This window comes from Vitis riparia, chromosome 6, assembly GCF_004353265.1.
Source record: "Vitis riparia cultivar Riparia Gloire de Montpellier isolate 1030 chromosome 6, EGFV_Vit.rip_1.0, whole genome shotgun sequence".
Classification (NCBI taxonomy): domain Eukaryota; kingdom Viridiplantae; phylum Streptophyta; class Magnoliopsida; order Vitales; family Vitaceae; genus Vitis; species Vitis riparia.
In genome coordinates this window covers 10,871,392-10,894,842 of record NC_048436.1, presented here as the reverse complement: position 1 = coordinate 10,894,842, position 23,451 = coordinate 10,871,392, and the positions used below count along the sequence as shown (strand labels likewise).

At 33.9% G+C, this 23,451-nt stretch overlaps 1 protein-coding gene across 4 annotated transcripts in view; it reads left to right on the top strand.

Moving 5' to 3' along the window:
• Positions 1–6,950: 6,950 nt before the first annotated feature.
• Positions 6,951–23,451, top strand: part of LOC117916059 (coiled-coil domain-containing protein R3HCC1L) — a 43,655-nt gene continuing 27,154 nt past the window's right edge. For 2 of the 4 annotated variants that reach the window (XM_034831866.1, XM_034831870.1), the window contains exons 1-4: positions 6,951–7,108; positions 8,119–8,269; positions 18,062–18,304; positions 22,551–22,712. In XM_034831866.1, the coding sequence (XP_034687757.1) occupies positions 6,980–7,108; positions 8,119–8,269; positions 18,062–18,304; positions 22,551–22,712 (685 nt within the window). In that variant the 5' untranslated portion in view covers positions 6,951–6,979. Of the gene's footprint in view, positions 7,120–8,118; positions 8,270–18,061; positions 18,305–22,550; positions 22,713–23,451 lie in introns of all 4 variants that reach the window. The other 2 variants (XM_034831867.1, XM_034831868.1) reach the window with 2 other exon arrangements.

Genomic DNA, 23,451 nt, shown 5'->3' with positions numbered 1-23,451 from the left:
GAAAAACTCCCGGCTTTCTCCTCTGGGTTGTATCATACAACTATAAAGCCTATTGAATCATATGTTGTCGTGAACTAGAAGTTCAACGACCCAAAAGTTTTTGTCCTTTGGCATGACAGACTAGGTCACCCAGGGTCTTCAATGATGCGTCGAATAATTGAACACTCACATGGGCATCCACTAAAGAACCAAAAGATTCTTTCGCCCAATGAATACTCATGTGCTGCCTGCTCACAAGGTAAATTGATAATTAGACCATCTTTTACTAAAGTCATATCTGAGTCACCAATCTTTTTAGAAAGAATATATGGGGACATATGTGGGCCTATCCATCCACCATGTGGACCATTCCGTTATTTTATGATCTTAATAGATGCTTCTACTAGATGGTCACATGTTTGTCTCCTTTCTACACGTAACATAGCCTTTGCTAGACTTCTTGCACAAATAATCAGATTACGAGCACAATTTATAGATTATCCAATTAAGACAATACGTCTTGATAATGCTGGCGAATTTACTTCTCAAACATTCATTGACTATTGCATGTCAGTAGGGATAAATATTGAGCATCCTGTTGCTCATACTCATACCCAGAATGGTTTAGCAGAATCCTTCATCAAACGTCTCCAATTAATAGCTCGACCATTACTAATGAAAACCAAATTACCTACTTCCGTCTGGGGACATGCTATTATGCATGCTACAGCTTTAGTCTGTATTCGACCTACAACTTACCATGAATACTCCCCTTCACAACTTGTGCTTGGAAAATAACCAAATATCTCTCACTTACGAATCTTTGGTTGTGCAGTATATGTACCAATTGCACCTACACAACGCACTAAAATGGGTCCCCAACGAAGACTTGGGGTTTATGTAGGTTTTGATTCTCCATCTATCATAAGATATCTTGAACCTTTGACAGGCGATGTTTTTACAACCTGCTTTGCGGATTGTCATTTTAATGAGAGTGTTTTCCCATCATTAGGGAGAGAAAAGTTGATTCCTAAATAACGACGAGAAATTAGTTGGAAGACATCTACTATGACCCATCTTGATCCTCGTACAAATCAATGTGAACTAGAAGTTCAAAGGATCATTCATTTGCAAAATCTTGCAAATCAATTACCAGATGCATTCATTGATACCAAGAAAGTGACAAAGTCACATACCCCGGCTGCAAATACTCCAGCATGGATTGATGTCCCTGTAGGACAGTTAAGAAATGAATCTAAGATACGCCTGAAGCGTGGTAGACCTGTCGACTCAAAGGATGTAACTCCCCGGAAGAGGAGAACCCAAGAAAAACTTGGCACTCTAGAAGAGACCATCAAAATGACTGATCAGTTTAAAATTGATAAATCTGTAGCCATAGAAGAGGCACAAATAATGCGGAAAGCCCCTGAAGAGGCACAAATTGAACAAGAAGCCCCCGAAGAGGCACATATTGAACAAGAAACCCTTGAAGATCCACATATTGAACGAGAAGCCCCTGAAGAGGCACAGGTACCTGAAAATTCTGAGATCTCAGTAAGTTATGTACAAACGGGAGAAAAATGGGATCGAAATAATATTGTTATTAACAATATTTTTGCTTTCCAAGTGGCCTCTGATATCATAAGAAATGATGAAGATCCCGAACCCCGAAATGTGGAAGAATGTCGACATAGAAATGATTAGCCAAAATGGAAAGAAGCTATACAGGCAGAATTAAAATCATTAACTAAACGAGAAGTTTTTGGACCTGTAGTCCAAACACCTGAAGATGTAAAGCCTGTTGGGTACAAATGGGTATTTGTACTAAAGCGCAATAAGAATAATGAGATCATAAGATATAAAGCGCGATTAGTAGCACAAGGTTTCTCGTAGAGACCTGACATTGACTACGAGGAAACATATTCTCCCGTCATGGACGCAATCACATTTCGTTTCTTAATTAGTTTGGCAGTCTTAGAAGGACTGGATATGCGTCTCATGGATGTTATTACAGCATATTTATACGGATCCATGGATAATGATATATACATGAAAATCCCCGAAGGATTTAAATTGCCTGATGCAAATAATACAAAGCCTCGTAGCATGTACTCAATCAAGTTACAACGATCCTTGTATGGATTAAAGCAATCTGGACGCATGTGGTACAATCGCCTTAGCGAATACTTGCTAAAAGAAGGGTATGTGAATAACCCTATATGCCCATGCATCTTCATTAAGAAATCAGAAACCGGATTTGCAATTATTGCAGTGTATGTTGATGACTTAAATCTTGTTGGAACTCCTGAAGAGCTCATAAGAACAACAAATTACTTGAAAAAGGAATTTGAGATGAAAAATCTTGGAAAAACAAAATTTTGTCTCGGCCTGCAGATCGAGCATTTTCCAAATGGAGTTTTAGTACATCAATCAACATACATTAAGAAAGTTTTGAAGTGTTTTTATATGGATAAAGCACATCTTTTAAATTCTCCAATGGTTGTCCGATCACTTGATGTGAAAAGGGACCCATTTCGTCCTTGCGAAAATGATGAAGAGTTACTTGGTCCTGAAGTACCATATCTTAGTGCTATTGGTGCACTTATGTATCTTGCCAATTGTACACGTCCAAACATTGCTTTTTCTGTCAATTTATTAGCAAGATACAGTTCCGCTCCAACTCGAAGACATTGGAATGGTATCAAACATATATTGCGTTATCTTCGCGGAACTACTGATATGGGTTTATTTTACTCAAGGGAATCCAAGCAACAATTGCTTGGATATGCAGATGCAGGATATCTTTCAGATCCACATAAAGGCAGGTCACAAACAGGGTATGTGTTTAATTGCAATGGTACTGCTATTTTATGGAGATCTGTCTAACAAACAATGGTAGTCACATCATCAAATCATTCAGAAATACTGGCAATTCATGAAGCAAGTCGTGAATGTATATGGCTAAGATCTATGATCCAGCATATTCGGGAATCATGTGGACTTTCCTCTATCAAAGGTGACCCGACAACATTATTTGAAGATAATGCTGCATGCATTGCACAAATAACAAGGGGTTATATTAAAGGAGATAGAACTAAACACATTTCACCAAAATTCTTTTATACACATGAACTCCAGAAGAGTGGTGAAATTGATGTGCAACAAATACGCTCAAGTGATAATCTAGCAGATTTATTCACAAAATCATTGTCAACCTCAACATTCAAGAAGTTAATACACAAGATTGGAATGCGTCAACTCAAGGATATCAACATGAGGGGGAGTATGCTTGTAAAAGGGTGTTAGTGTACTATACTCTTTTTTCCTTCGTCCAGGTTTTGTCCTACTGGGTTTTACTGGCAAGGTTTTTAACGAGGTAGTCCTAATATACCAAGAAAAGAATATTGTACTCTTTTTCCTTCGCTAGGTTTTTCCTATAGGTTTTTTTACTAGCAAGGTTTTAATGAGGCATATTCTTTTAATATGGTGGTCATCCAAGGGGGAGTGTTGTAAATGAAAAGTAATGAATGACCACATTGATGGCCATTATGAACTCCATTTACTCATCTTTAAGATGAGTAATGGGAGTTCATATTATGAAGCCTATAAAAGGCTTCTTACCCCTCCATGTAAAAGCATCCCGAGAAAAGAAAGAAAATTCTTCCTTTCATTCTCTTTCTCTCTCTCTCTCTCTTTCTTTCACTTTCTCAATTCTCTTCCTTGATTCCTTCTTCCATATTATATATCAAAGTAAGATATATTTATCTCTACTACTTTGATTTGCATTATATTTGTCATTGTTTTACAACAATAGTGTGGTTTTAAAGATAATGAAATTTATAACTTTAAGGCATTTTTGGAATTAAAAAAGTGAAGAGTAAATAAAAAATTAATGATTGGTTTTAATACACTTTTTTTTTTCAAAAATAAAATAAAACAAAGTAAAATAAAAAATGTATATTAAATTTAAAAATTCTTATGGAAAAAAATTATTAACTTATATTATACAATTCAAAATTATATTTTTAATTTTTTTTAAAAAAACCACTATATATTTTGTAAAACTTATTATTATTTTTTATTTCTAAAGATAGAAAATATAATACATATTAAATTAAATAATTTCATATCAACAATATATATCTATATATATATATATATATATATATATATATATATATATATATCAAATTATTCATTCAACCGAAAAAACATAAAGGAAAAATAAGTTTTGTTCTAAAAATATCAAAAGAATTAAAATCTCAATGGAAAATTTTTCATCATTTTGGTAAATTTTATATCAAAATCTTAATATTTTAAAATAATGATGTAATTGTCTTAATAAAATTTAAATTTATTTAAATAAATAATATAAATGAGTGATGAAACTTTTTATTCAATAATTATCTATAATATAATAAGTGTTATTATTAATTCACTATTATTTAATTAAATATAAAAGTTTAAAAGATTTAAATATCTCAAAATGAATGAAAATCACTATTACGGTTATAAAAAGTAAAAAGTTTCATGTAATTTTTTTAAAAAATATATATATAATTTATATCATTGTTCAAATGAAAGATAGGTTAGGATAAGAAAATAAATTAATAATAAATATAAGTATTAAATATATTTTATTTATTTTCTCAAAACACACTCAAATATGATTTAACATAATTCAAAATTGTTATTAAAAAAAAAAAAGACCTTAATTTGTGGTATAGTTCCAAACAAATTCTAACTATCCTTCATCTTGAAAAAACACTTTGCGATGATCTCCTACCATAACCAAACTTCTCTTCATTCATATTATAAATAAACCAAAATCAATGATCGAGACTGATAAACACCATATCGATGGATCATAGGGCACTTTATCAAATAGGATGAAGGATGAAGTAGCTACCAGAGAGGACGCTGGTGGCTTTCCCAAAGATGAATGGCTAGTTTGAGAGGTTTCATGCAAATATTAACCTTTACCTTGATAGTTTCTCAAGAGCAATTTTCACATTAAATTTGAATATAAAATCAAAATGAAGTTATGAACATTTAGATTTCTAGTAAGTCAAGTAATTAAAACCTTAAATTTGATTTCTATTGAAACAATTGATGGAATAGAAATTGAAGGTAAATGAAAATATTAAATTTTCCATTATCTTTTAGGTTTATGATGACAATTTCAAGAATGACTTCCGATAACCCTAATGAAAATAGATTAAATTTCCATTTAAATTGATTATGAGTATGGAAAATATTAAATTTTAAATTATCTTTTAGGTCTATGGTAGTAATTTGAAGATTGGTTTTGCTTACGTGAAGTAATTAAAACTCTAACTAAATGAAAAGATTAAATTTCTATTTAAGTTGATAATTAGTATTGAAAAGATTAAATTTTGAATTACCTTTTAGTTTGTGATGGTAATTTTAATAATGACTTTCATTACATCAAGTAATTAAAACCCCAACTAAATGAAAAGATTAAATTTTCATTTAAAACCCCAACTAAATGAAAAAAATTAAATTTTCATTTGAATTGATTATTAGTGTTAATAAAGGTATTTTTGGAAATAAAAAAATGAAAAAAAAGCTCATACTTTTATAAGTAGTATAGATAACTTATAATTAAGGCAAAGCAAATCAAGTAACAATGAAGGTTGTGAAGTATCAAAAGAGATCGAAAAAATAATTAAGGTAAATGATTGTAAAAAAGTAAAATGAAGATATAGACTTAAAAAAAAAAAGTTAATTGTTTTTATTTATTATTTAAAATTGTTTTAAACTTAAGTCATGTCATTAAGTTATTAAATTGGTTTACCAAATCCCACGAAGTGTTATAACAAAATGTAGAAGCATCCAAATTTCCCATTAACCTCACAAAATTTTAATTAAATTAACATAAATAGAAAATAATCTTAAAAATGAATAAAAAAAATTAAGAGTAATATAAACTAAATTAATAATTATTAAATTATTTACTAAAAAGAATAAAAGTTATAATCTAGCTATCCTAGTTGTTCTATAATCCATCTTTATAAGTTAATTAAAACTTTAAATGGATTATATTTTATTTTTCTAGAATGATATCATTTAGATAAATTATTTCAATGTAACGGTAATCAAAGATAGTCTAAATAAATTATTTATTTATTTATTAATAATAAAATTAATGTAACAGGGAATATAAACTATATAAATAAATAAAAAATTAAGGTACTGCTTTGATAGCTTTTCTATTTTTTGCATTTAAAAATAAAAAACTTTAAACAAAAGGGATGTTTGACAAATTTTAATACTTATTACTTAATGAATTAAATTAACTTTAAATTAAATTATATTTGAGTTGTTAACTTAAAATTTATTACTTAATTTTTTAAGAATTAAGGTTGTTTGATAAAATTAATTTAAAATTTATTTTAAATTATTAGATTAACATATTAATTATCATAAATTATAATTATGGTAAAGGAGGTCGAGTAACAATGAAGATCTCATGGAGTAGTAAAAGAGATCGTGAATGTAATTAAGACAAATGATGGTAAAAAGGTAAAATGAAGATATGAATTTAAGAAAGTTAATTATTTTTACTTATTGTTTAAATTTGTTTTTTTTTTTATTTTAAGTTATACAATTTATTTTACCAAACATACTTAATTTACTTAATGATTTAAATTAAGTTATTAAGTTGATTTATCAAACACCCATAAAATATAAAAAATTTATGTACTTAAAAACACTTTTAAAAATACAAAATAAATTCCCTCTTCTATAAGATTATTTTAGCTATGAATTTCAACTTCCAAAAAAAAAAAATGTATATTATTTATCATATTTGGTTGAACTTGAGTTGGCTTTCATTATAACCAAATTATCGGAACTGCAACATTTGATAGAGGGGCTTATGACGATTGACGAATTAGAAAGCAGCCCGCTTACAGCCCAATAGTTCCAAAAATTGGGCTGGCCCAGGCTCAGCCCGTTTTCACCTGATTGATGCCTGATGGCCGATGCTAAGGTGCTGTGTCCACCGGTTTGCTTGCAGCGCATCAGAAGCCCCGATCTCCATCTACATAAAAGCATTCAGTATTTTTCTCCAAACGCTGCGTTTCGATCGATGTCCGAGTTCAAGGTACTGCTCTGGTCTGTATTACCAGTTCAATCAATCGACGTCTAGATTAGTTACAATCATTTGGATATCGAGAAAGTACTTGTAGGCTGTATATTATCCATGGGATGCTGAGAAAATAATGAGAAAATGAAAAAAAAAAAATTGGATTGCAAATTTTTCACCATCTAGGGCTCGGGAATACAAATAAGAAGCTTTACCTATAACTCGTATGACTCTTTGGCTGGGTCGATCTGATTTTGGAATACAAAAAGATTTTGAGAAAAAAAACTAAGGCAAACTCACACAGACTGTTTGCCTTAGTTGACGTGGGTTTATTTTATTTTATTTACTTTGTGTTTTTTTTTTCTTTGTTCTTGGAAACAAAAGATAAGAGATACAAAAAAATGAAAACGTTTGTTGTTGTTGTTGGTTTTTTTTCCCCCCTCTATTTTCTCGTAAGCCAAGCATAGGATTGGGGTTTCTCTTTGAATACTTGTACTCATCAATGCTATTACTGAAAATTTTGAATTCTAGGATTTCATTTTGTACCACAACTCAAGCTTATATATAAAAAAATATAACTTGGGTTGAATTGATGCTCACTAATTTTACCCTGGAAACATAAATGGTACCTGATGTAAATGGAAGCCTTTAAAAGAAAAAGAAAAAAGAAGAGCGACCAAAATAAAAAGGTAAAATCTCTTTATCTTAAAATAAAGAAATAAAGAACTTTAAAGTGCAAAATAAGTAAAATGAATTTAATTTTATTAGTTACAACTAATAAATTATATAAAGTTGAATTTATTATGATTTTTAAGGTGAATTGGGAAGACAAAAGTAAGGTTACTTTGGGATGAACAAAGTATACAAACTTTTCATAGTTTTATAAACAATGTAAATTTTTGTAAACAAAAAGAATGGAAAATACTAGACTCAATTTTATTTTCTTTTGTTTTCCTTAATATATTGTATAAATTTTTTATATGGTAGCTTCTTGGGTTTTTAGTTATGTATATTGTTTTAAATTTTAGCAGTGTATAGAGATGGTAAAGGACTCTAAGGAAAATCAGGTTATACCAGTAGAAGATGTTGTAAGGAAGGATTCAGTGGAATACCAGGCTTTATCATCAAATGGTTCTTTGCCATGTGATGCTTCAGCTCATGATGGGTCTTCAGATGATGGTGCATTTCTCTTTCTTAAAATTTTCCCTCTTTATTGGAAGTTCTTTATCGTTCTCTTAGGCAATTATTTTATTAGTTTTGAACTCAATTAGTCTTGAAAGCTTTATGTGAATTGTCCAAGGTTTACTTAATTTCCATTATGCACTCTATCCAGGTCAATATTTAAAGTCAAATACTTGTTCTACTCTATCTTGGGCTGCATCTTATGTTGAATCCGTTCATAGGACGAAAAGGTGGACTTATAAGCCTGGGCTTTTGCACATCAAGTGAGGTTATGCATGGGCTAATCATATGGCATATATGCTACTGAATCATTATTTGTATTGCCTAAAAAATTGGCCATTTAGAACAATTCCTATTTTGGGTAAATATGAAGTTTAGGTACTAGGTTGTATGATAATTGTTCCAACCCATCATATGATGGATAAGGGAGGGCCAAGGGTAGTACAAACAGCTAAATACTTTTAGTTTGTGGTAATTTGTGCTTTTATGAAACAAATTTTCAGATGGGGATTGAAGGCTCAAAACTAGTGTTGGAATTTAGTTTTCAAAATTGGGATTGGAGGATTGGTCCTCAAGCAACCTAACAGCTCTCAGCAACTGGTTGGGCATTCCAACAGTGGGTTTCAAGGCTAAGATCTTGGCTCTACTTAGAAAAATGAAGGCTAGGAAAGAGGTGAGGGGCTGAGAGGGTGGGAAGAGGAGGAAGAACTCTTTGTCTTCAAAAATTTGAAAGAGAACTAAAGAAGCTGGAATGCTTTGTGAATTAAAAGGGACCAAATGATAGACAATTAGGAAGTGGAAAGGGATAGGGGGATTTTGCTTCAGTGGGTAGATGGTGCTTTGTTTCATCACTTTGGAATGCTAGAGGGTCTTCTAAAAATCAAGAGGAAATTCATCCAGGCTTTGTTTGGATTGCAACAACCAGTTTTTGTTTGCCTGCAAGGTCGTTCATGGTCACTTTATTTCGTCTAGGTCTTTAGGGCTCTAGGCTTGATTTAGGTGGTGGGTTGTTGTTACTCTTTCCTTTCGCTTGTTGTAAGGTGCTATTTGTATACTCCATGTGTACTTTGGTACACCTTTTTCAAGCGCTTTTAAAATAATAACTCTTTTTACATATCCAAAAAAAAGGTCAGTTAATAAGATATGTGGTAGTTGACAGCCTGGAATGGGTAGAAGAAGGGGGGTGGTGTACTCGAGAAGTAAGGGAGGGGTATGATGTGAGGTTTTGGAAGGAAATTAGGAAGGAATGATCTTTATTGAAAAACAAAATTGTTTTCTCCATGGGGGATGGTAGAAGAGTGAGATTTTGGGAAGATAGGTGGTGTGGAGATGATGCTTTAATTGTTTCTTTCCCTTCTTTGTATGCTATGGCAGCCTCAAAAGAGGCATGGGTGGTGGAGGTTTGGGATTCTTCGGGGGGGAGGGAGGTTGAAATCCATGGTTTTCTAGGCTGTTTAATGATTGGGAGATGGAGATGGTGGAGAGATTCCTATTCTCCTTACAAGGGAATAGGGTGGTTACTAATTTGGACGATAGGATGAGGTGGAAAGAGGCTAAGGATGAGAATTTTTCTGTTAAATCCCTTTATAGTGCTATGGAGGGCAGCAGTATAGTCTCTTTTCCGAAAAGCATTATTTGGAGCCCTTGTGTTCCTACTAAGGTTGTTTTTTTGTTTGGGAAGCTTCATGGGGTAAAGCTTTAATGTTGGACCAACTAAAGAAGAGGATTTGGTCACTCCTGAATAGATGTTTCCTTTGTTGTGTTGCTGAAGAGTCTATTGATCATCTTCTAATTCATTGCACCAAGGCTAGGGTTTTGTGGGAGTTGTTATTTACCCTCTTTGGTGTGTTGTGGGTTCTTCCTTCGTCAGTTGAAGAGATCCTCCTTAGGTGGCATAACACTTTTGTGGGCAAGAAGCGGATAAAGGTTTGGAGAGCAGTCTCCTTGTGTCTCTTTTGGATGGTTTGGAAGGAAATAAATAGGATTGCTTTTGAAAATAAGGAGTTTTTGATCCAAATGACCTAATTCTTGGTCTTAGACTAAGTTGTGTATAGATGAAGGACCTAATTCTTTTTTTTTTTTTGATAGATGATGAAGGACCTAATTCTTTAATCAACTTTTTTGATTGGTTGGGCTCTAGATAAGGGCGGGTTAGAGTTTTTATACCCCTTTGTCTTTTTTTTTTGCCTATATACGCTTGTTGTATACTTGTATGCTTTGAGTTGGCTGTTGGACACCTTTTTCTTTATTAATAAATTCTTTTTCTGTGCTTTTGCCTATAAAAAAAAAAAAAAAAGTTTGGGAAATATTTGTCTCTAGAATTGTCTTGGCTATGATATTTGTTTCCATAGTGTTCTTGATGTGGTTCTTCAAATGAAATTGAAGAATCACAAGCACAAATAGCCACATTCAACTCTTTATATGCTTTTGCTTGCTTGCATATATTCAGCGATAGACATGGACTCTGTAGTGGTTTTGCCCGACATCTCTCTTAGTCCCATGGTTTTGGGCTTTGGACTTGTTTACATAAATCTTCTTTAATTGAGTCTACGCTTCCACCATAGACATAGCTAACATGATGAGAGGCACCATAGTCTTAAAAACCAATTGCCATGATTTTGGGTTTTGGACTTGTTTACATAAGTCCTCTCTAGTTGAGTTTACACTTCCACCGTAGACATAGCTAACACGATGAGAGGCACCATAGTCTCAAAAACCAATTGCACCGATATGAATCTCAAAGGGAGGACAGGGATATGTCCCATCAATATAACCTTCTAGGTCATATCCAAACAATAATGACTGGAATTGAACTTTCCATGAGGTGTAGTTCGATTTGTTGAGTTTCAAGGGGAGTTGTGAGGTGGTGTTAATGGGGATGATATAATTTGATGAGTTAAGGTTTGGGGCACTAGTTAGGACAATGACACTATTAGAGCTTTCAGGGGACATGGTGGAGTGGGAACAGTTTTTGGCCAGGTTTGGTAAAAAGCGTCTAGTTTTGGGATTAATTGGAACTTGCTTAAAGCAAAAGGGCTCTAATATCATAAAGTGCCTTAGGTTTTTTATGAATGACTTAACCTTTCATCAGATGAAAACCACTATATACACACAATTTAGAGAGAAACATTGTTTGTCAAATACCTATTCTAAAACCTACAGTCATAGTAACTAAATACTAGGGATTACAATAAGCATATTATTTCCAAAAATCTTAAGGATTATAATCTCTTGAGATTATTTCTTTTCATCATCTACTCTACCTCTTCATCAAGGTGTCATCATGTGCTAGTAGCATGTACTCAAGGGTTCTCGTATTCTATCTCTTTGTGAGGGTGACATCATGTGCAATTGAGAGTATGGCTATTCCACTCTTGTTGTTGTGAAAAATGGTTATTTCTCTTAAGTGGTTGTGGGCTATTGGTCTCTTGTAACCAAGGATAAAAATATCGGTAATCACGAATATATCAGTACTTCGATTTTACGGATATATTGGATATATTGGCGGATATTTTGACACAAAATATCGGTGGACTTAAAATTGATCATAACTTATAAAAATGTAAAAAAAAAACTTTTAGAAATGAAATTAGAAGTATAATCATAGTTTTAAAAGGCTCAAGGCGCACCAAGGCGCAAAGTAGTCTTGGAGCCTGAGGCGCAAGGTGCATCTAAGGCGCGGGCTTTAGTGAAGTGAGGCGCACCCTAATTTACATATATATTTTTATATAATATAATCAAATTTAACAATCATTTATTTGTCCTAAACACATAAATCATCAAATATCATCCAAAACTTCAATTTAATAAACAAAAAACATAAAAATAAAGAACTCCAAGCATAAAAACAAATCCAAATCCATATTGCTAATTGCCTAATACATATCCAAATCCAAAGTTTCCAAACCTAAAGGTCCAAAACATGAAATTTGTCCACAATTCAAAAACATCATTAAAAAACACTTAAATCACAAATTTGTCCACAACAAGCAATCATCACTCCTCCTCTAAATCAACAAAATCATCATCATCATCATCATTTCCATCACCACATTTGTAGCCTTCCCCATCTTCTTCATCTGCTGAATCAACCATGTCTCCATCTTCATCTTCATCTATTAGTGAATAAGAAGACAAAGTTCTAGAACTTGAAGCTATCCCCCTTGTTGGTGGTATTATGCTTGAGCTTGCTCTAGCTCTAGCTCTAGTATCAAACCTGGCCTCCTCAGCTCCAGCAGCTCTAGCAACATCACCCCATGTCAAATTGTCATCATCAAATACAAAATCATCTTGTGCACCTCCATGAGAATCCTCATCTTCCATTCTCCCTATCAATCATTCATTGCTATCATCTATATCTTTCAAGGAAATTGGGTCAATGGTGTTACGTTCATTGTATCTTCTCTTCAAGGCTCGATTATACTTGATGTACACCAAATCATTCAAGCGTTGATGATCTAACCTATTTCTCCTCTTGCTATAAATCTGCAAAAATTCATAAGCTCATAAATATATTTTAAAGTTTTAACTTTTAAGTTACATTCAAGACTCTATTAGACTATTACTTGTAATTATTTTGGATTTGGTCACTCACATTTTCAAAGATGCTCCAATTCTGATCACAACCTGATGCACTGCATGTTAAGTTGAGGACTTTCATTGCAAACTTTTGCAAATTTGGAGCTGAAGCTCCATATGCAGCCCACCATTCAGCTGTAGTATAGATATTAACAATTTAGTGAAACAATTCACCTATTTTAGCAAAAATACAATCTAATTGTTTAAATAAACAAAACTAAATAACTAACCTGGTGCTCTAGTCTTTCTTGTCCTAACAGCTAACTCATTCCCGAATAGTCCTTGGGCATTTGTGAACAAACTCACTTCGGCCACAACTTTTTCTTGCTTAGCAGGGTCTCTTGTTAGCCTTAAGATGCATTTATACAAATCACTCATAATCTCGGCATCATGCTCTATTTCTGGCTTATCATAGAAGAATTTCGGGTTCAAAAAGTACCCTGCTGCATGCAAAGGCCGATGAAGCTGAATCTCCCACCTCTTATCAATGATGTTGAAGATTTCTTTGTACTTCTCTTCATTTCCATTAAAACTTCTCACAATTGCATCCTTAGCTCTATTCATGGCCTCATAGATGTATCCCATAGGAGCTTTTTTTTCACCATCAACCAAACGAAGCACACGAACTAGGGGACCCGAAACCTTTAAGCAAAACACAATAGTGTTCCAAAATGAAGGCATTAGAACTATGTTGGCTATAGTTTTCCCCTTCTGCTCTTTTGCCCATTTACTATCTGGCCAATTTGAGCTTGTAAACATCTTCCTCAAATTGTTTTTTTGTTCATGCAATCGCGATAATGTGATGAAAGCAGTTGCAAACCGAGTCTTAGCAGGCCTAAGCAATTCCCTTTGTCCAGTAAACCGCCTCATCATGTTGAGTAGCCCTGAGCAATTATAAATATACCCATTTAGTGATATAGCCCTCTCCAATGTCCTCTTGATGTTTGGTAGCTTTTCAATATCTTCCAACATCAAGTCAAGGCAATGTGCAGTACATGGTGTCCAATACAAATGTGGGCGCTTTAATTCTAACAACCTCCCTATATGAAATTGTAGATAATAAATTTACATAAGTTCTCAAGATAAATAATTCAAATTTTAAAAGTAAATAAAAATTCAAGAAATAGTATTTATTACCTGCCATCACATAACTTGAGTGATTATCTATTATAACTTGAATAACATTCTCCTCACCAACTTGCTCTACCTATTTGTCAAGTAACTCAAACATCTTTTCTCCCGTCTTAATCATTGAAGAAGCATCAATGGATTGCATGAACATGGTTCCCTTTGAACAATTAACCAAAAAGTTCACCAAAGTTCTCTCTTTCCTATCGGTCCATCCATCCGACATAATTGAACATCCATTTTTCCCCCATTCCACCATATGATCTTTCATCAAATCTTTTGTGAGAGCCAATTCTTTCTTAAGGTTAGTAACTCTTACCTCATGAAAAGTTGGTCCCTTCATACCCACACCCATAGTTGTGAAAGGCGTGCCTAAGGCGCGCCTAGGCTCGGGGCGACGCGACGCCACCCTCCGGCGCCTCGCCTGAAGGCAGGCGACGCCCCTTCAGGAAGGCGCCGCTTAGGCGCGCAAGGCGCTCGCCTCCGACAAGGCGTGAGGCGCTCGCCTGAGTCGCCTCCGACGGTCCGACCAGGTACGCGCCCCTCTTTCTCCTTCCCCTTCTCCTTCTTCTTCTTCTTCTTCTTCTTCTTCTTCTTCCTCCCGTCGGGTTGCAGAACTCTACACCCTCAGCCCTAATTTTTTTTTTTAATTTGTGGGACCAAACGGCGTCGTTTTGGTCCCTGTTCTTTTAAAAGAACAGTGCTCAAAACGGCGTCGTTTTGGCCCTTTTTAATTTAAAAGGAAAGGTCCAAAACGACGTCGTTTTGGACCCTATTCCTTTAAAAAAAAAAAACAGGCCAAAACGACGCCGTTTTGGCCTGTTCCTCCATTCCAGCTCCCTTTTCTGGTCTTTCTCAACCCGAGACCACTCCCAATCGTGCCCTAACCTCAGCCGTGCTGGAGAAGTGAAGAAGAAGAAAAATATATATATATATATATATATATATATATAAGGGAAAATAGGAGAAAATATATAAGTAAATTAGGGTGCGCCTCACTTCACTAAAGCCCGCGCCTTAGGTGTGCCTTGCGCCTCAGGCTCCAGGACTACTTTGCGCCTTGGTGCGCCTTGAGCCTTTTAAAACTATGCCCACACCATATTGGCCAATAGCCTCAATCATTGGTTGGAAACTCGGATATGTGACTGCATTAAATGGAATAGCAGTCTCATACATCCATCTTGTGATAAGCATGCAAGCTCTTTCTCTTGCTTCCTTTTTGTAGGCATCATTGATGGTAGTTTGATTCATCTTTCCACTCCTTCGATTTTGAACAACCATCTTTGCATTAAGAGTGAAAAAATGATCCATAGGACCTTTTTGTCTTGGTTTTTTTGAAGAAAACGTCTCACCATCACTTCCTCCTCGGTTACTACCTCCACTAGAAATGTTGGTGACATTCATTCTACTATTAATCTCCTCACCAATATCTTCATCTTCCAAACCAAACAAATCTTCATTAACATATTCGCTCCCCATATTCATTTGCTCTTTTTAATTTTTCTTGGAACTCATATACTCTTCCATTTCTTCTCTAACATGTTCTGGACATTTTCTACACTTTTTAGCATTTCTATATCCACCAACAAGATGTTGTTTGTGTCTATATATGCCTCCTTTGGTTACTTTATCACAAAAAATGCATATGATGGTGTTCAAATCTTTTTCATTAACCAAACGACCATATTTCCACCCCGGATCTCTTCTTCTACTTGCACTAGAGTCCACTTGAGTTTCACTCTCATTATCCATCTTGCAAACAAATTATCTATACTCCACAATAAAATAATTATAATTAAATTAAGAAAAAAAATTGAAAAAAAAAATGCATATCACATTATCAAATATCACATTAACAACAAATATGCATGAGTGCTTTTTATTTATTTATTTTTATTTTGTAAAATTTTCATGTCAAAAACTCAAAATATAATATTTATATTTAAAAAAAAAATTACCAATGAGAGTTATGAGATAAGAATGGAAAAAAATGCAGAAAAGTGAAGAAAAAAGAAAAATACCGAAGTCCGGAAGGTACGTGACTATTTCCCCTTTATTTTTCTCCTATTTTCCCCCTATTTTTCTTCTTCTTTTTCTTCTTCTTCTTCACTTCTCCAGCACGGAAGAGGCTAGGGCAAAGAATGGCAGTGGTCTCGGGTTGAGAAAGACTAGAAAAGGGGGCTGGATGGAAGGAACAGGCCAAAACGGCGTCGTTTTGGTCCCTGTGCACTTAAATGAACAGGCTCCAAAACAACGTCGTTTTGGTCCTTGTGCACTTAAGTGAACAGGGTCCAAAACAGCCTCGTTTTGGGCCCAGAAAAAAAAAAAAAAAAAATTAGGGCTGGCGCCGCTGGCCGCGTCTCTGCAACTTGACTGGAGGAGGAGAAGGAGAAGGAGGAGCGCGTACTTGGTCGGGCCGTCGGAGGCGACTCGGGCGACCGCCTCGCGCCTTGCTGGAGGCGAGCGCCTTGCGCGCTTAAGCGGTGCCTTCGTGAAGGGGCGCCGCCTCCCTTCAGGCGAGGCGTCGGAGGGTGGTGTCGCGCCGCCCCGAGCCTAAGGCGCGCCTTTCAGAACTATGAGTATAATAGATATTATAAAGTTGTTTTGTTGAAGAAATTGATATATATATATATATATATATATATATATATATTTATATATGATATAATTTATCATATTTGATAATAATATTGTATGTGTCGATAAAAAATATAAATTTTACAAGTGTACATTGATTATTAAATTACATAAAATATTATTCAATAATAATATGGTAATATTTGATTATAATATGTCTAATTTTAAAATATATTTAATATTAAGATTATGATACATTTAATTCAATTGTATTAAAACATATAAAATAAATGATGATAAATGTATAATTTTTTCATATTTAATTAATATATTAATGATATTAAAAAAACTATGAAGAAAATTATCATGATAATTTTTATATTTTTGTTAATCAATTAAATGAAAACTTTTCATTTAATTATAAAATAATTATAATTAATTTGTTCTTTAAAGTATTCTTTTAATATTTTGTTTATATGATAATGTTTAATACATATATATATATGTTTGGTGCAAAATATTTATCAAGGGGCAAACTTGCCCCAGTGGTGGGCTAAGGTGCTTGCCAAATGTTTTGTTTGGGGTTTGAGTCCCCTTAGTGGTAGAAAAATAGCTCATTTTTTAGCATTGACCGCCCTGCGTTGACCCATGTTGACCGCCGATATATCCGTGGTAAATATCGTTTTGAGGTCCACTAATACACAATATTTTAATTCCTACTTGTAACCCACTCGAAGTTGTCACCTTTGATACACACCTTGATGCTAAAATGCCCTTCTGAGTTGGGAGCAAGGCTCGAGGGGTTCATTACACACTTGGTGCACCTCTTTGAGTTACAAGTAGGGCTCGAGGGGTCCATTTTGAACTTGGTGTAACTTGGTGGTGGAGGTAACATACTAATTGTCAATTACTTTAGAATTGATGCTTTTGGAGAGGTTTGAGGGTCTTGGATTTGTGACTAGAGTTGAAGGCTTGCTAATTTAGAATTGATATGCATCGAACTCATTTCAATCAGAGGGGAGATTGTTATGTATTTGTGACACTTGTTATCTCTTAAAGCTTCCATAATGATATCATGAAACAATTAATGTGGGAGTTACTATATTGGAGAACTATAAAATTTTTCATTTTTTGCCTATTAAAAAAAAGGAGGAAAAATACTCCATTTTTTGCTAACAATAATAAGAACTATAACTCTTTTAATTCTCTCTTTGATTTTATTTGATTCATTTATTTTGATAGGAATTTAGCTTTGTGATAATATGGATTTTATGCTTAAATTTTTATCTCCTATACTTTGCTTTGTTATAATCCCATATGGTTTGGAAAATTTCAAGCTAATGCATCCCACATAATATTGTGATCCTGATCTAAATGTATGCTTAAATTTCAATTGTCTCCTATACTCTGCTTTGTTATAATCCCATATAGTTTTGCAAATTTTGAGCTAATGCATCCCATATAATATTGTGATGTTGAACTAAATGTTAGTTTTGAAAACCGCAGATTGGGAAACCATTGCAGATTGTGCACCAAATAAATTGCTCTCTCCACCATCGCTTCCAGATGTATCAACACTTTCAATGGAAGATAATAAAGCTCAAATCACTAAGCGGCGAGGAAGGGGAACATTCTCATACCAGAAAGAGGAATTGTATAGTGATAGGCAGTCTGAGGGATCCACCCTTGATGATACAAGGGATGAAGCTGTATGCCATGATTCAGAAGAAAAAACAGAAATAAGACATTGTAAGTTAGTAGTGTGTATTCCATTGTCACTTTTACATGCTTTGTTTTAATAAGCAAGCAATAATACTTGAATTCAAGCATTGACATTTGAAAATTGACATGTTTTGTATATGTTTCTCCTCATGAGTGGCATGTGTATAAAACATGATGCTGATGAATGTGTGAAGTTATTGGATTGGAGCCCTTCATTCATTGCAATTCTCCTAATGATAGAGAATCATTACTTATAGTATGCCCGGCCTGAATCAACATATTTTTTTTTGTTTTATGTCTCATAACTCTTTCTCAGCCAGGCTAGAGTATGATATACATCATGAATCCAAATCTTAACAACTTAATCTTTTAAGTCAATTGGTAGTTCAATATGATATCAAAGCTTTGGTTAACTAGAGTTCTTAGGTTCAAGTGCTCAAGTCTTCCCCCATCCATTTGTTTGTCTAATTATCTACAACGACAAATGGTGATTTGTCTACCGCAACTACTGTTTGTGCCTCCTATTTGTGAGTATGGGGCTACACATGAGGTCTTAGAGCACTATTTTTTTTTATACGTAATGCCTTAGAGCACTATATATATATATTTTAGATTCAAATTCTAACATTTTAAGTTTTTAGGAAAGCTGGTAGTTCAATTTGTGCCTACTATATTTGGGTATGGGGCTACATGTGAGGTCTTGGAGCACTATACATTTTGAATCCAAATCTTAACATTTTAAGTTTTTTTCAGAAAGTTTTTAGGAAAGTTGGCAAAGAGATTGAAGAAGGGGAAAAGTGGTTTCCAAGTCTCAAAATGCTTTTATAGAGGGAAGACAATTTTTTTTATGTAGTGCTGACAACTAATGAAGTAGTGGACTTTATGTTGAAAAGCAGGGCATTTGGTGTTATGTGCAAACTAGATATTGTTTGCTAAAGGCAAAGGAAGGAGGCTACTTATTAGGCTTTAGGGTAAGCGGGAAGGTGTCTCATTGATTGTTTGTAGATGATTCCATTGTTTTTTGTGAGACTTCTCGAGATCAAATGGTTCATTTAAGTTGGTTTCTCCTGTGGCTTGAAGCCCTCATGTTAAAAAAAATCACCTAGAAAAGAATGTGTTGATTATAATTGGAAGGGTAGACAATGCCAGAGGAGTTGGCTTAAGAATTGGGATGTAAGGTGGGAGAACATCCATCTTCTTATCTGGGGCTTCCATTGGGCACTTCTTTTGAATTAGTGGTGACTTGGGATAGAGTGGAAGAGCGGTTTCGCAAAAATCTATCAATGTGGAAAAGACAACAAAGGGATAGGCATACTTGATCTGGAGCACATTATTTAGCTTGTCCATTTATTTTGTGTCATTGTTTTCCATTCCAAGAATAGTCATAATGAGGCTTGAGAAGATTCAAAGAGACTTTCTCTTTGCAAGTGGGGCATTGAAGAAAAATTTCAAGTGAAGTGGTCAATTGTATGCATGGAGAAAAGAAAAGAGGCTTTGGGTGTTAGAAATCTTTCTTTGCTCAATTATGCTCTCTTAGACAAGTGGATATATGCATCTGGATGGGGTAGCTCTCTGAAGATAGGTTATAAGTGGAAAATATGGGAAGGAAGAAGAGGGGTGATGGTTTTGTGATGTAAGAGATGGGCAGGGTGGTGGGTTATGGAAATCTATCAAGAAGGATTGGGATGCCCTCATAGTGGAATTTCCTTTCTTGTATGCAATGGGAGGAGGGCAAAATTTTGGAAAGATAGGTGGTGTGGGGATGGACCCTTACATGTTTCATTTCCATTTTATACATTTTAAAGTCTTGGGTGGCAGAGTTATGGGACTATATAGGCGAGAGGGGTCATTGGAACCCTTGCTTTTCTAGAAATCTAAATGAGTAGGAGCTGGGTGAAGTAGAACATTACTTCTTAAGGCTGCAAGGTAAGGTGGTGAATAGAGAGAAGGATTGAGCAGTGTGGATAGATTTAAGGAATGAGACCTTTTTCATGAGCTCTTTTATGTTTCCTTGGAGTAAGGGAGTTTAATCTCTTTTTTTACGATGGTCATTTGGAATTCATGGGTTCCATCTAAAGTAAGTTTCTTTGCATGGGAAGCTTGTTGGGGAAAAATATTGATTCTTGATCAGCTTCATAGAAGATGGTGCATGTTGGTTTATAGATGTTCCTATGTAAAGTTAATGAAGAATCAATTAATCACATTTTGTTGCACTATTGCCAAGACAAGGTTTCTTTGGCAGTCACTCTTATCTTTGTTTGGTGTTACTTTCGTACTGTCTGCCACTGTTAGAAAGACTCTTTTGGGATGACATGGATCCTTTATGGGAAGAAGATGTGGGAAGGTTTGCAAAGATGCTCTATTATGCATTTCTTGGACAATTTGGAAAGAGAGGAATTAAAGGTCATTTGAGAATGAGTAGTCAATTCATTTTTTGAAGAGCCTTTTCCTTGGGAATTTTTTTTTACCTTTTTTTTTTTCGGGGGGGGGGGGGGGGGGGAGGCGTGGTGGTGCGGGGGAGAGGTTGTAGAACTGTATATAAATAAATGCTCAATGTCTTTAATAAATTTTATTTATTAGTTGGGTTTGGTATTTGTTGATCCTTCAGTGCTCATTACCTTGGTTTGCTTCTTCTTCTTTTTTTTTTTTTTTTTTTTTTTTTTTTCTGAATAAGAACTTAGAAGAATAGGTTCAAAACATGGATAATTTTGAGTAAAGCTTCATAGGCATCAAATTAGTTTATTGATATAGATTATCTTACTACAATAAAAAGAAAAAAAAAGGGGGGGAACTTTTCAGCAAATGTTGTTCAAGGTTATATAAACTCATGCAAGTAATGCCATTAATGGCTTGACAATTTATATCATATGGCCAAACACTTTCTCTACCATACTCTACCCACCTGGTTGAAGTTTCTGATTTTCTGTTCTTTACAATTGATTAGAGCTAAATGATAAACCACAAGCAAGAATAGAAAAAGTGCATGGTCGAAGTGAAATATTTGGTCCCTTACTATAGAGCAAAATTGTTTTTACCATTGCATGTTTTTATGACATCTTCATTGTTGTTTTGGTAACACAAAGAGCTAAACAAGCTTGCATGGTGCTTTTATAGAAGGTCATAACTCATAAGATCTATGTCCTAGTAATAAAAATGAAAACTTCTTTCTCTCATGGGAACAAAATAAATTCATTTATGGAGTCCCTAAATCTTGCTAGAAATGAAGATTATCCATTGGCTAGAATCTCCAAAGAAGATGAAGGCTTGTTTGATAATTGTTTTTTAAAACAGTTCTGAAAAATAGTTTTTAAGAACAATTTTAAATTCTCTGATGTTTTGTAGAACAAAAATTTGTTTGGGAACCTAAAATGTTTTTAACCCGTTTTCAATGTTTTTAAATATGTTTAAAATTTTTTTTTTATGGCTACAACTTTATTTTTAATCATATATGTTTGTATAATTGTTTTTTAAAACAACTCTCAACAAACAAGAGAAAACAACTGAAAATAACTAAAAGATGTTTTCTAAAAATACTCTGTTTTCTGTTTTTTGATAATAGAAAACAGAAAATAGTTTTTGGTTGCCAAACGTGTTTTTCAATTTTTTTTGTTTTAGAAAACAATTCCCAAACAGGACCTAAATCTCTCAAAGTCCAGTTTTGAAAAGTATTGAGAATATTTTAGATATGGAAGAGACATGGTTTGCCATTACTAATTATATTGTCTTTAATGGAATTGTAATGTTTGTCAAATATGTGCCAGCAGTGTTCTTGTTTCGTACTCATTTTGTTTTCTCTTATTTATGAATGATCATTTGGTGATTCTAATTGCTTACAAATTTCTGATTAAGTTATCCACTAATAAAAAGAATTACTGTTTTGACAATTGTGGATAAAACTGGTCTGAAGTTTTGAACTTCCTTGCCCATCAGTTTGTGCCCTTTCTGGTCTGGACAGAAAAAAAGGATAATAAATAAGAAACATAATAAAAACCATAGAGGTTTTAATGATCATTGGTCTTGATTAGGTCAAAAAAATGAAGTTCTCATTGACACTGAGGTTTTCCTTTCTTTTTTTCCCCCCCTCCATGTAGGCTTAGATAAAACACTTGCACAGAAAATGGATGCTTACCATAATGATGAAACTTATATTCTCATATTAACCAATCATCTGACCATATCATTGTAAATCCTGCTAGGTTTTATGTGCATAAACTGTGTTTTAGATGCATTTGGTGTCTAAGGAATTTTATTTTATTTTTGGTTGTGAATTCAGCAAGATATGGTACACAGCATGTTCTTGTGTTGGCTGACTTTCCACCAAGTATGAGGACAACAGATCTGGAGAAGCTCTTTGAGAACTTCAGAGATCGTGAAGTTGTTATTCGCTGGGTCAATGATACGATGGCACTTGCTGTATTTCGAACAGCAACAATTGGTAATAACAAATTCTTTTATTTGTTATGTTTTTAAAGAGAATAGTTAATATGATGTAGGACAACCCTAGGATGGTTGTCTATACTCCAAAATTGGTGGGCTAGGGTTTTATTTTTAGGGTGTAAGGAGAGGAACAAGGAATAAATTTTATGATAGAGAAAACATATAAGATAAGAAATAGAGAGGAAGAAAAAACAACAAAGAAAAAATCGAAAACCTTAGAGTCTCACTAAAGCCTTCTAAGAGTCTCACTTATAAGAAAATCAATGGAATCTCACCATTGAAGATTGCAACACTAGCAATGAAAGAAAATATAATATTATTAATGTCAATTTATCCATTTGATTTACATCAATTAGCCTATTTATAGGTTTCACTAAGAAATCTAAAGTCTGCTAGGACTCTAATAACCTATTATGACTTTAATTCTAATTATAACATCCAAAGTCTACTAGAACTCTAATAACCTATCATGATTCAAATTCTAATTATATTATAACTTAACTAGCTAATCCTAATTAGACTCCAACAAATATTAATCCTAATTTAATTCCAAGTAATACTAATTCTACTTTAATTATAATTAATACTAATTTTCTTTCTTGATATATATCTTAGAGATTCATCCTCATCAATTTCCCCCGACTTGAAAAAAAAACTTAACTTCGAGTTTTAGTGATTTTCCATGGTCAATTGAAATTCCAAGCAATGCCTTCCACCCTTTCTTTCTTCATCGTCTC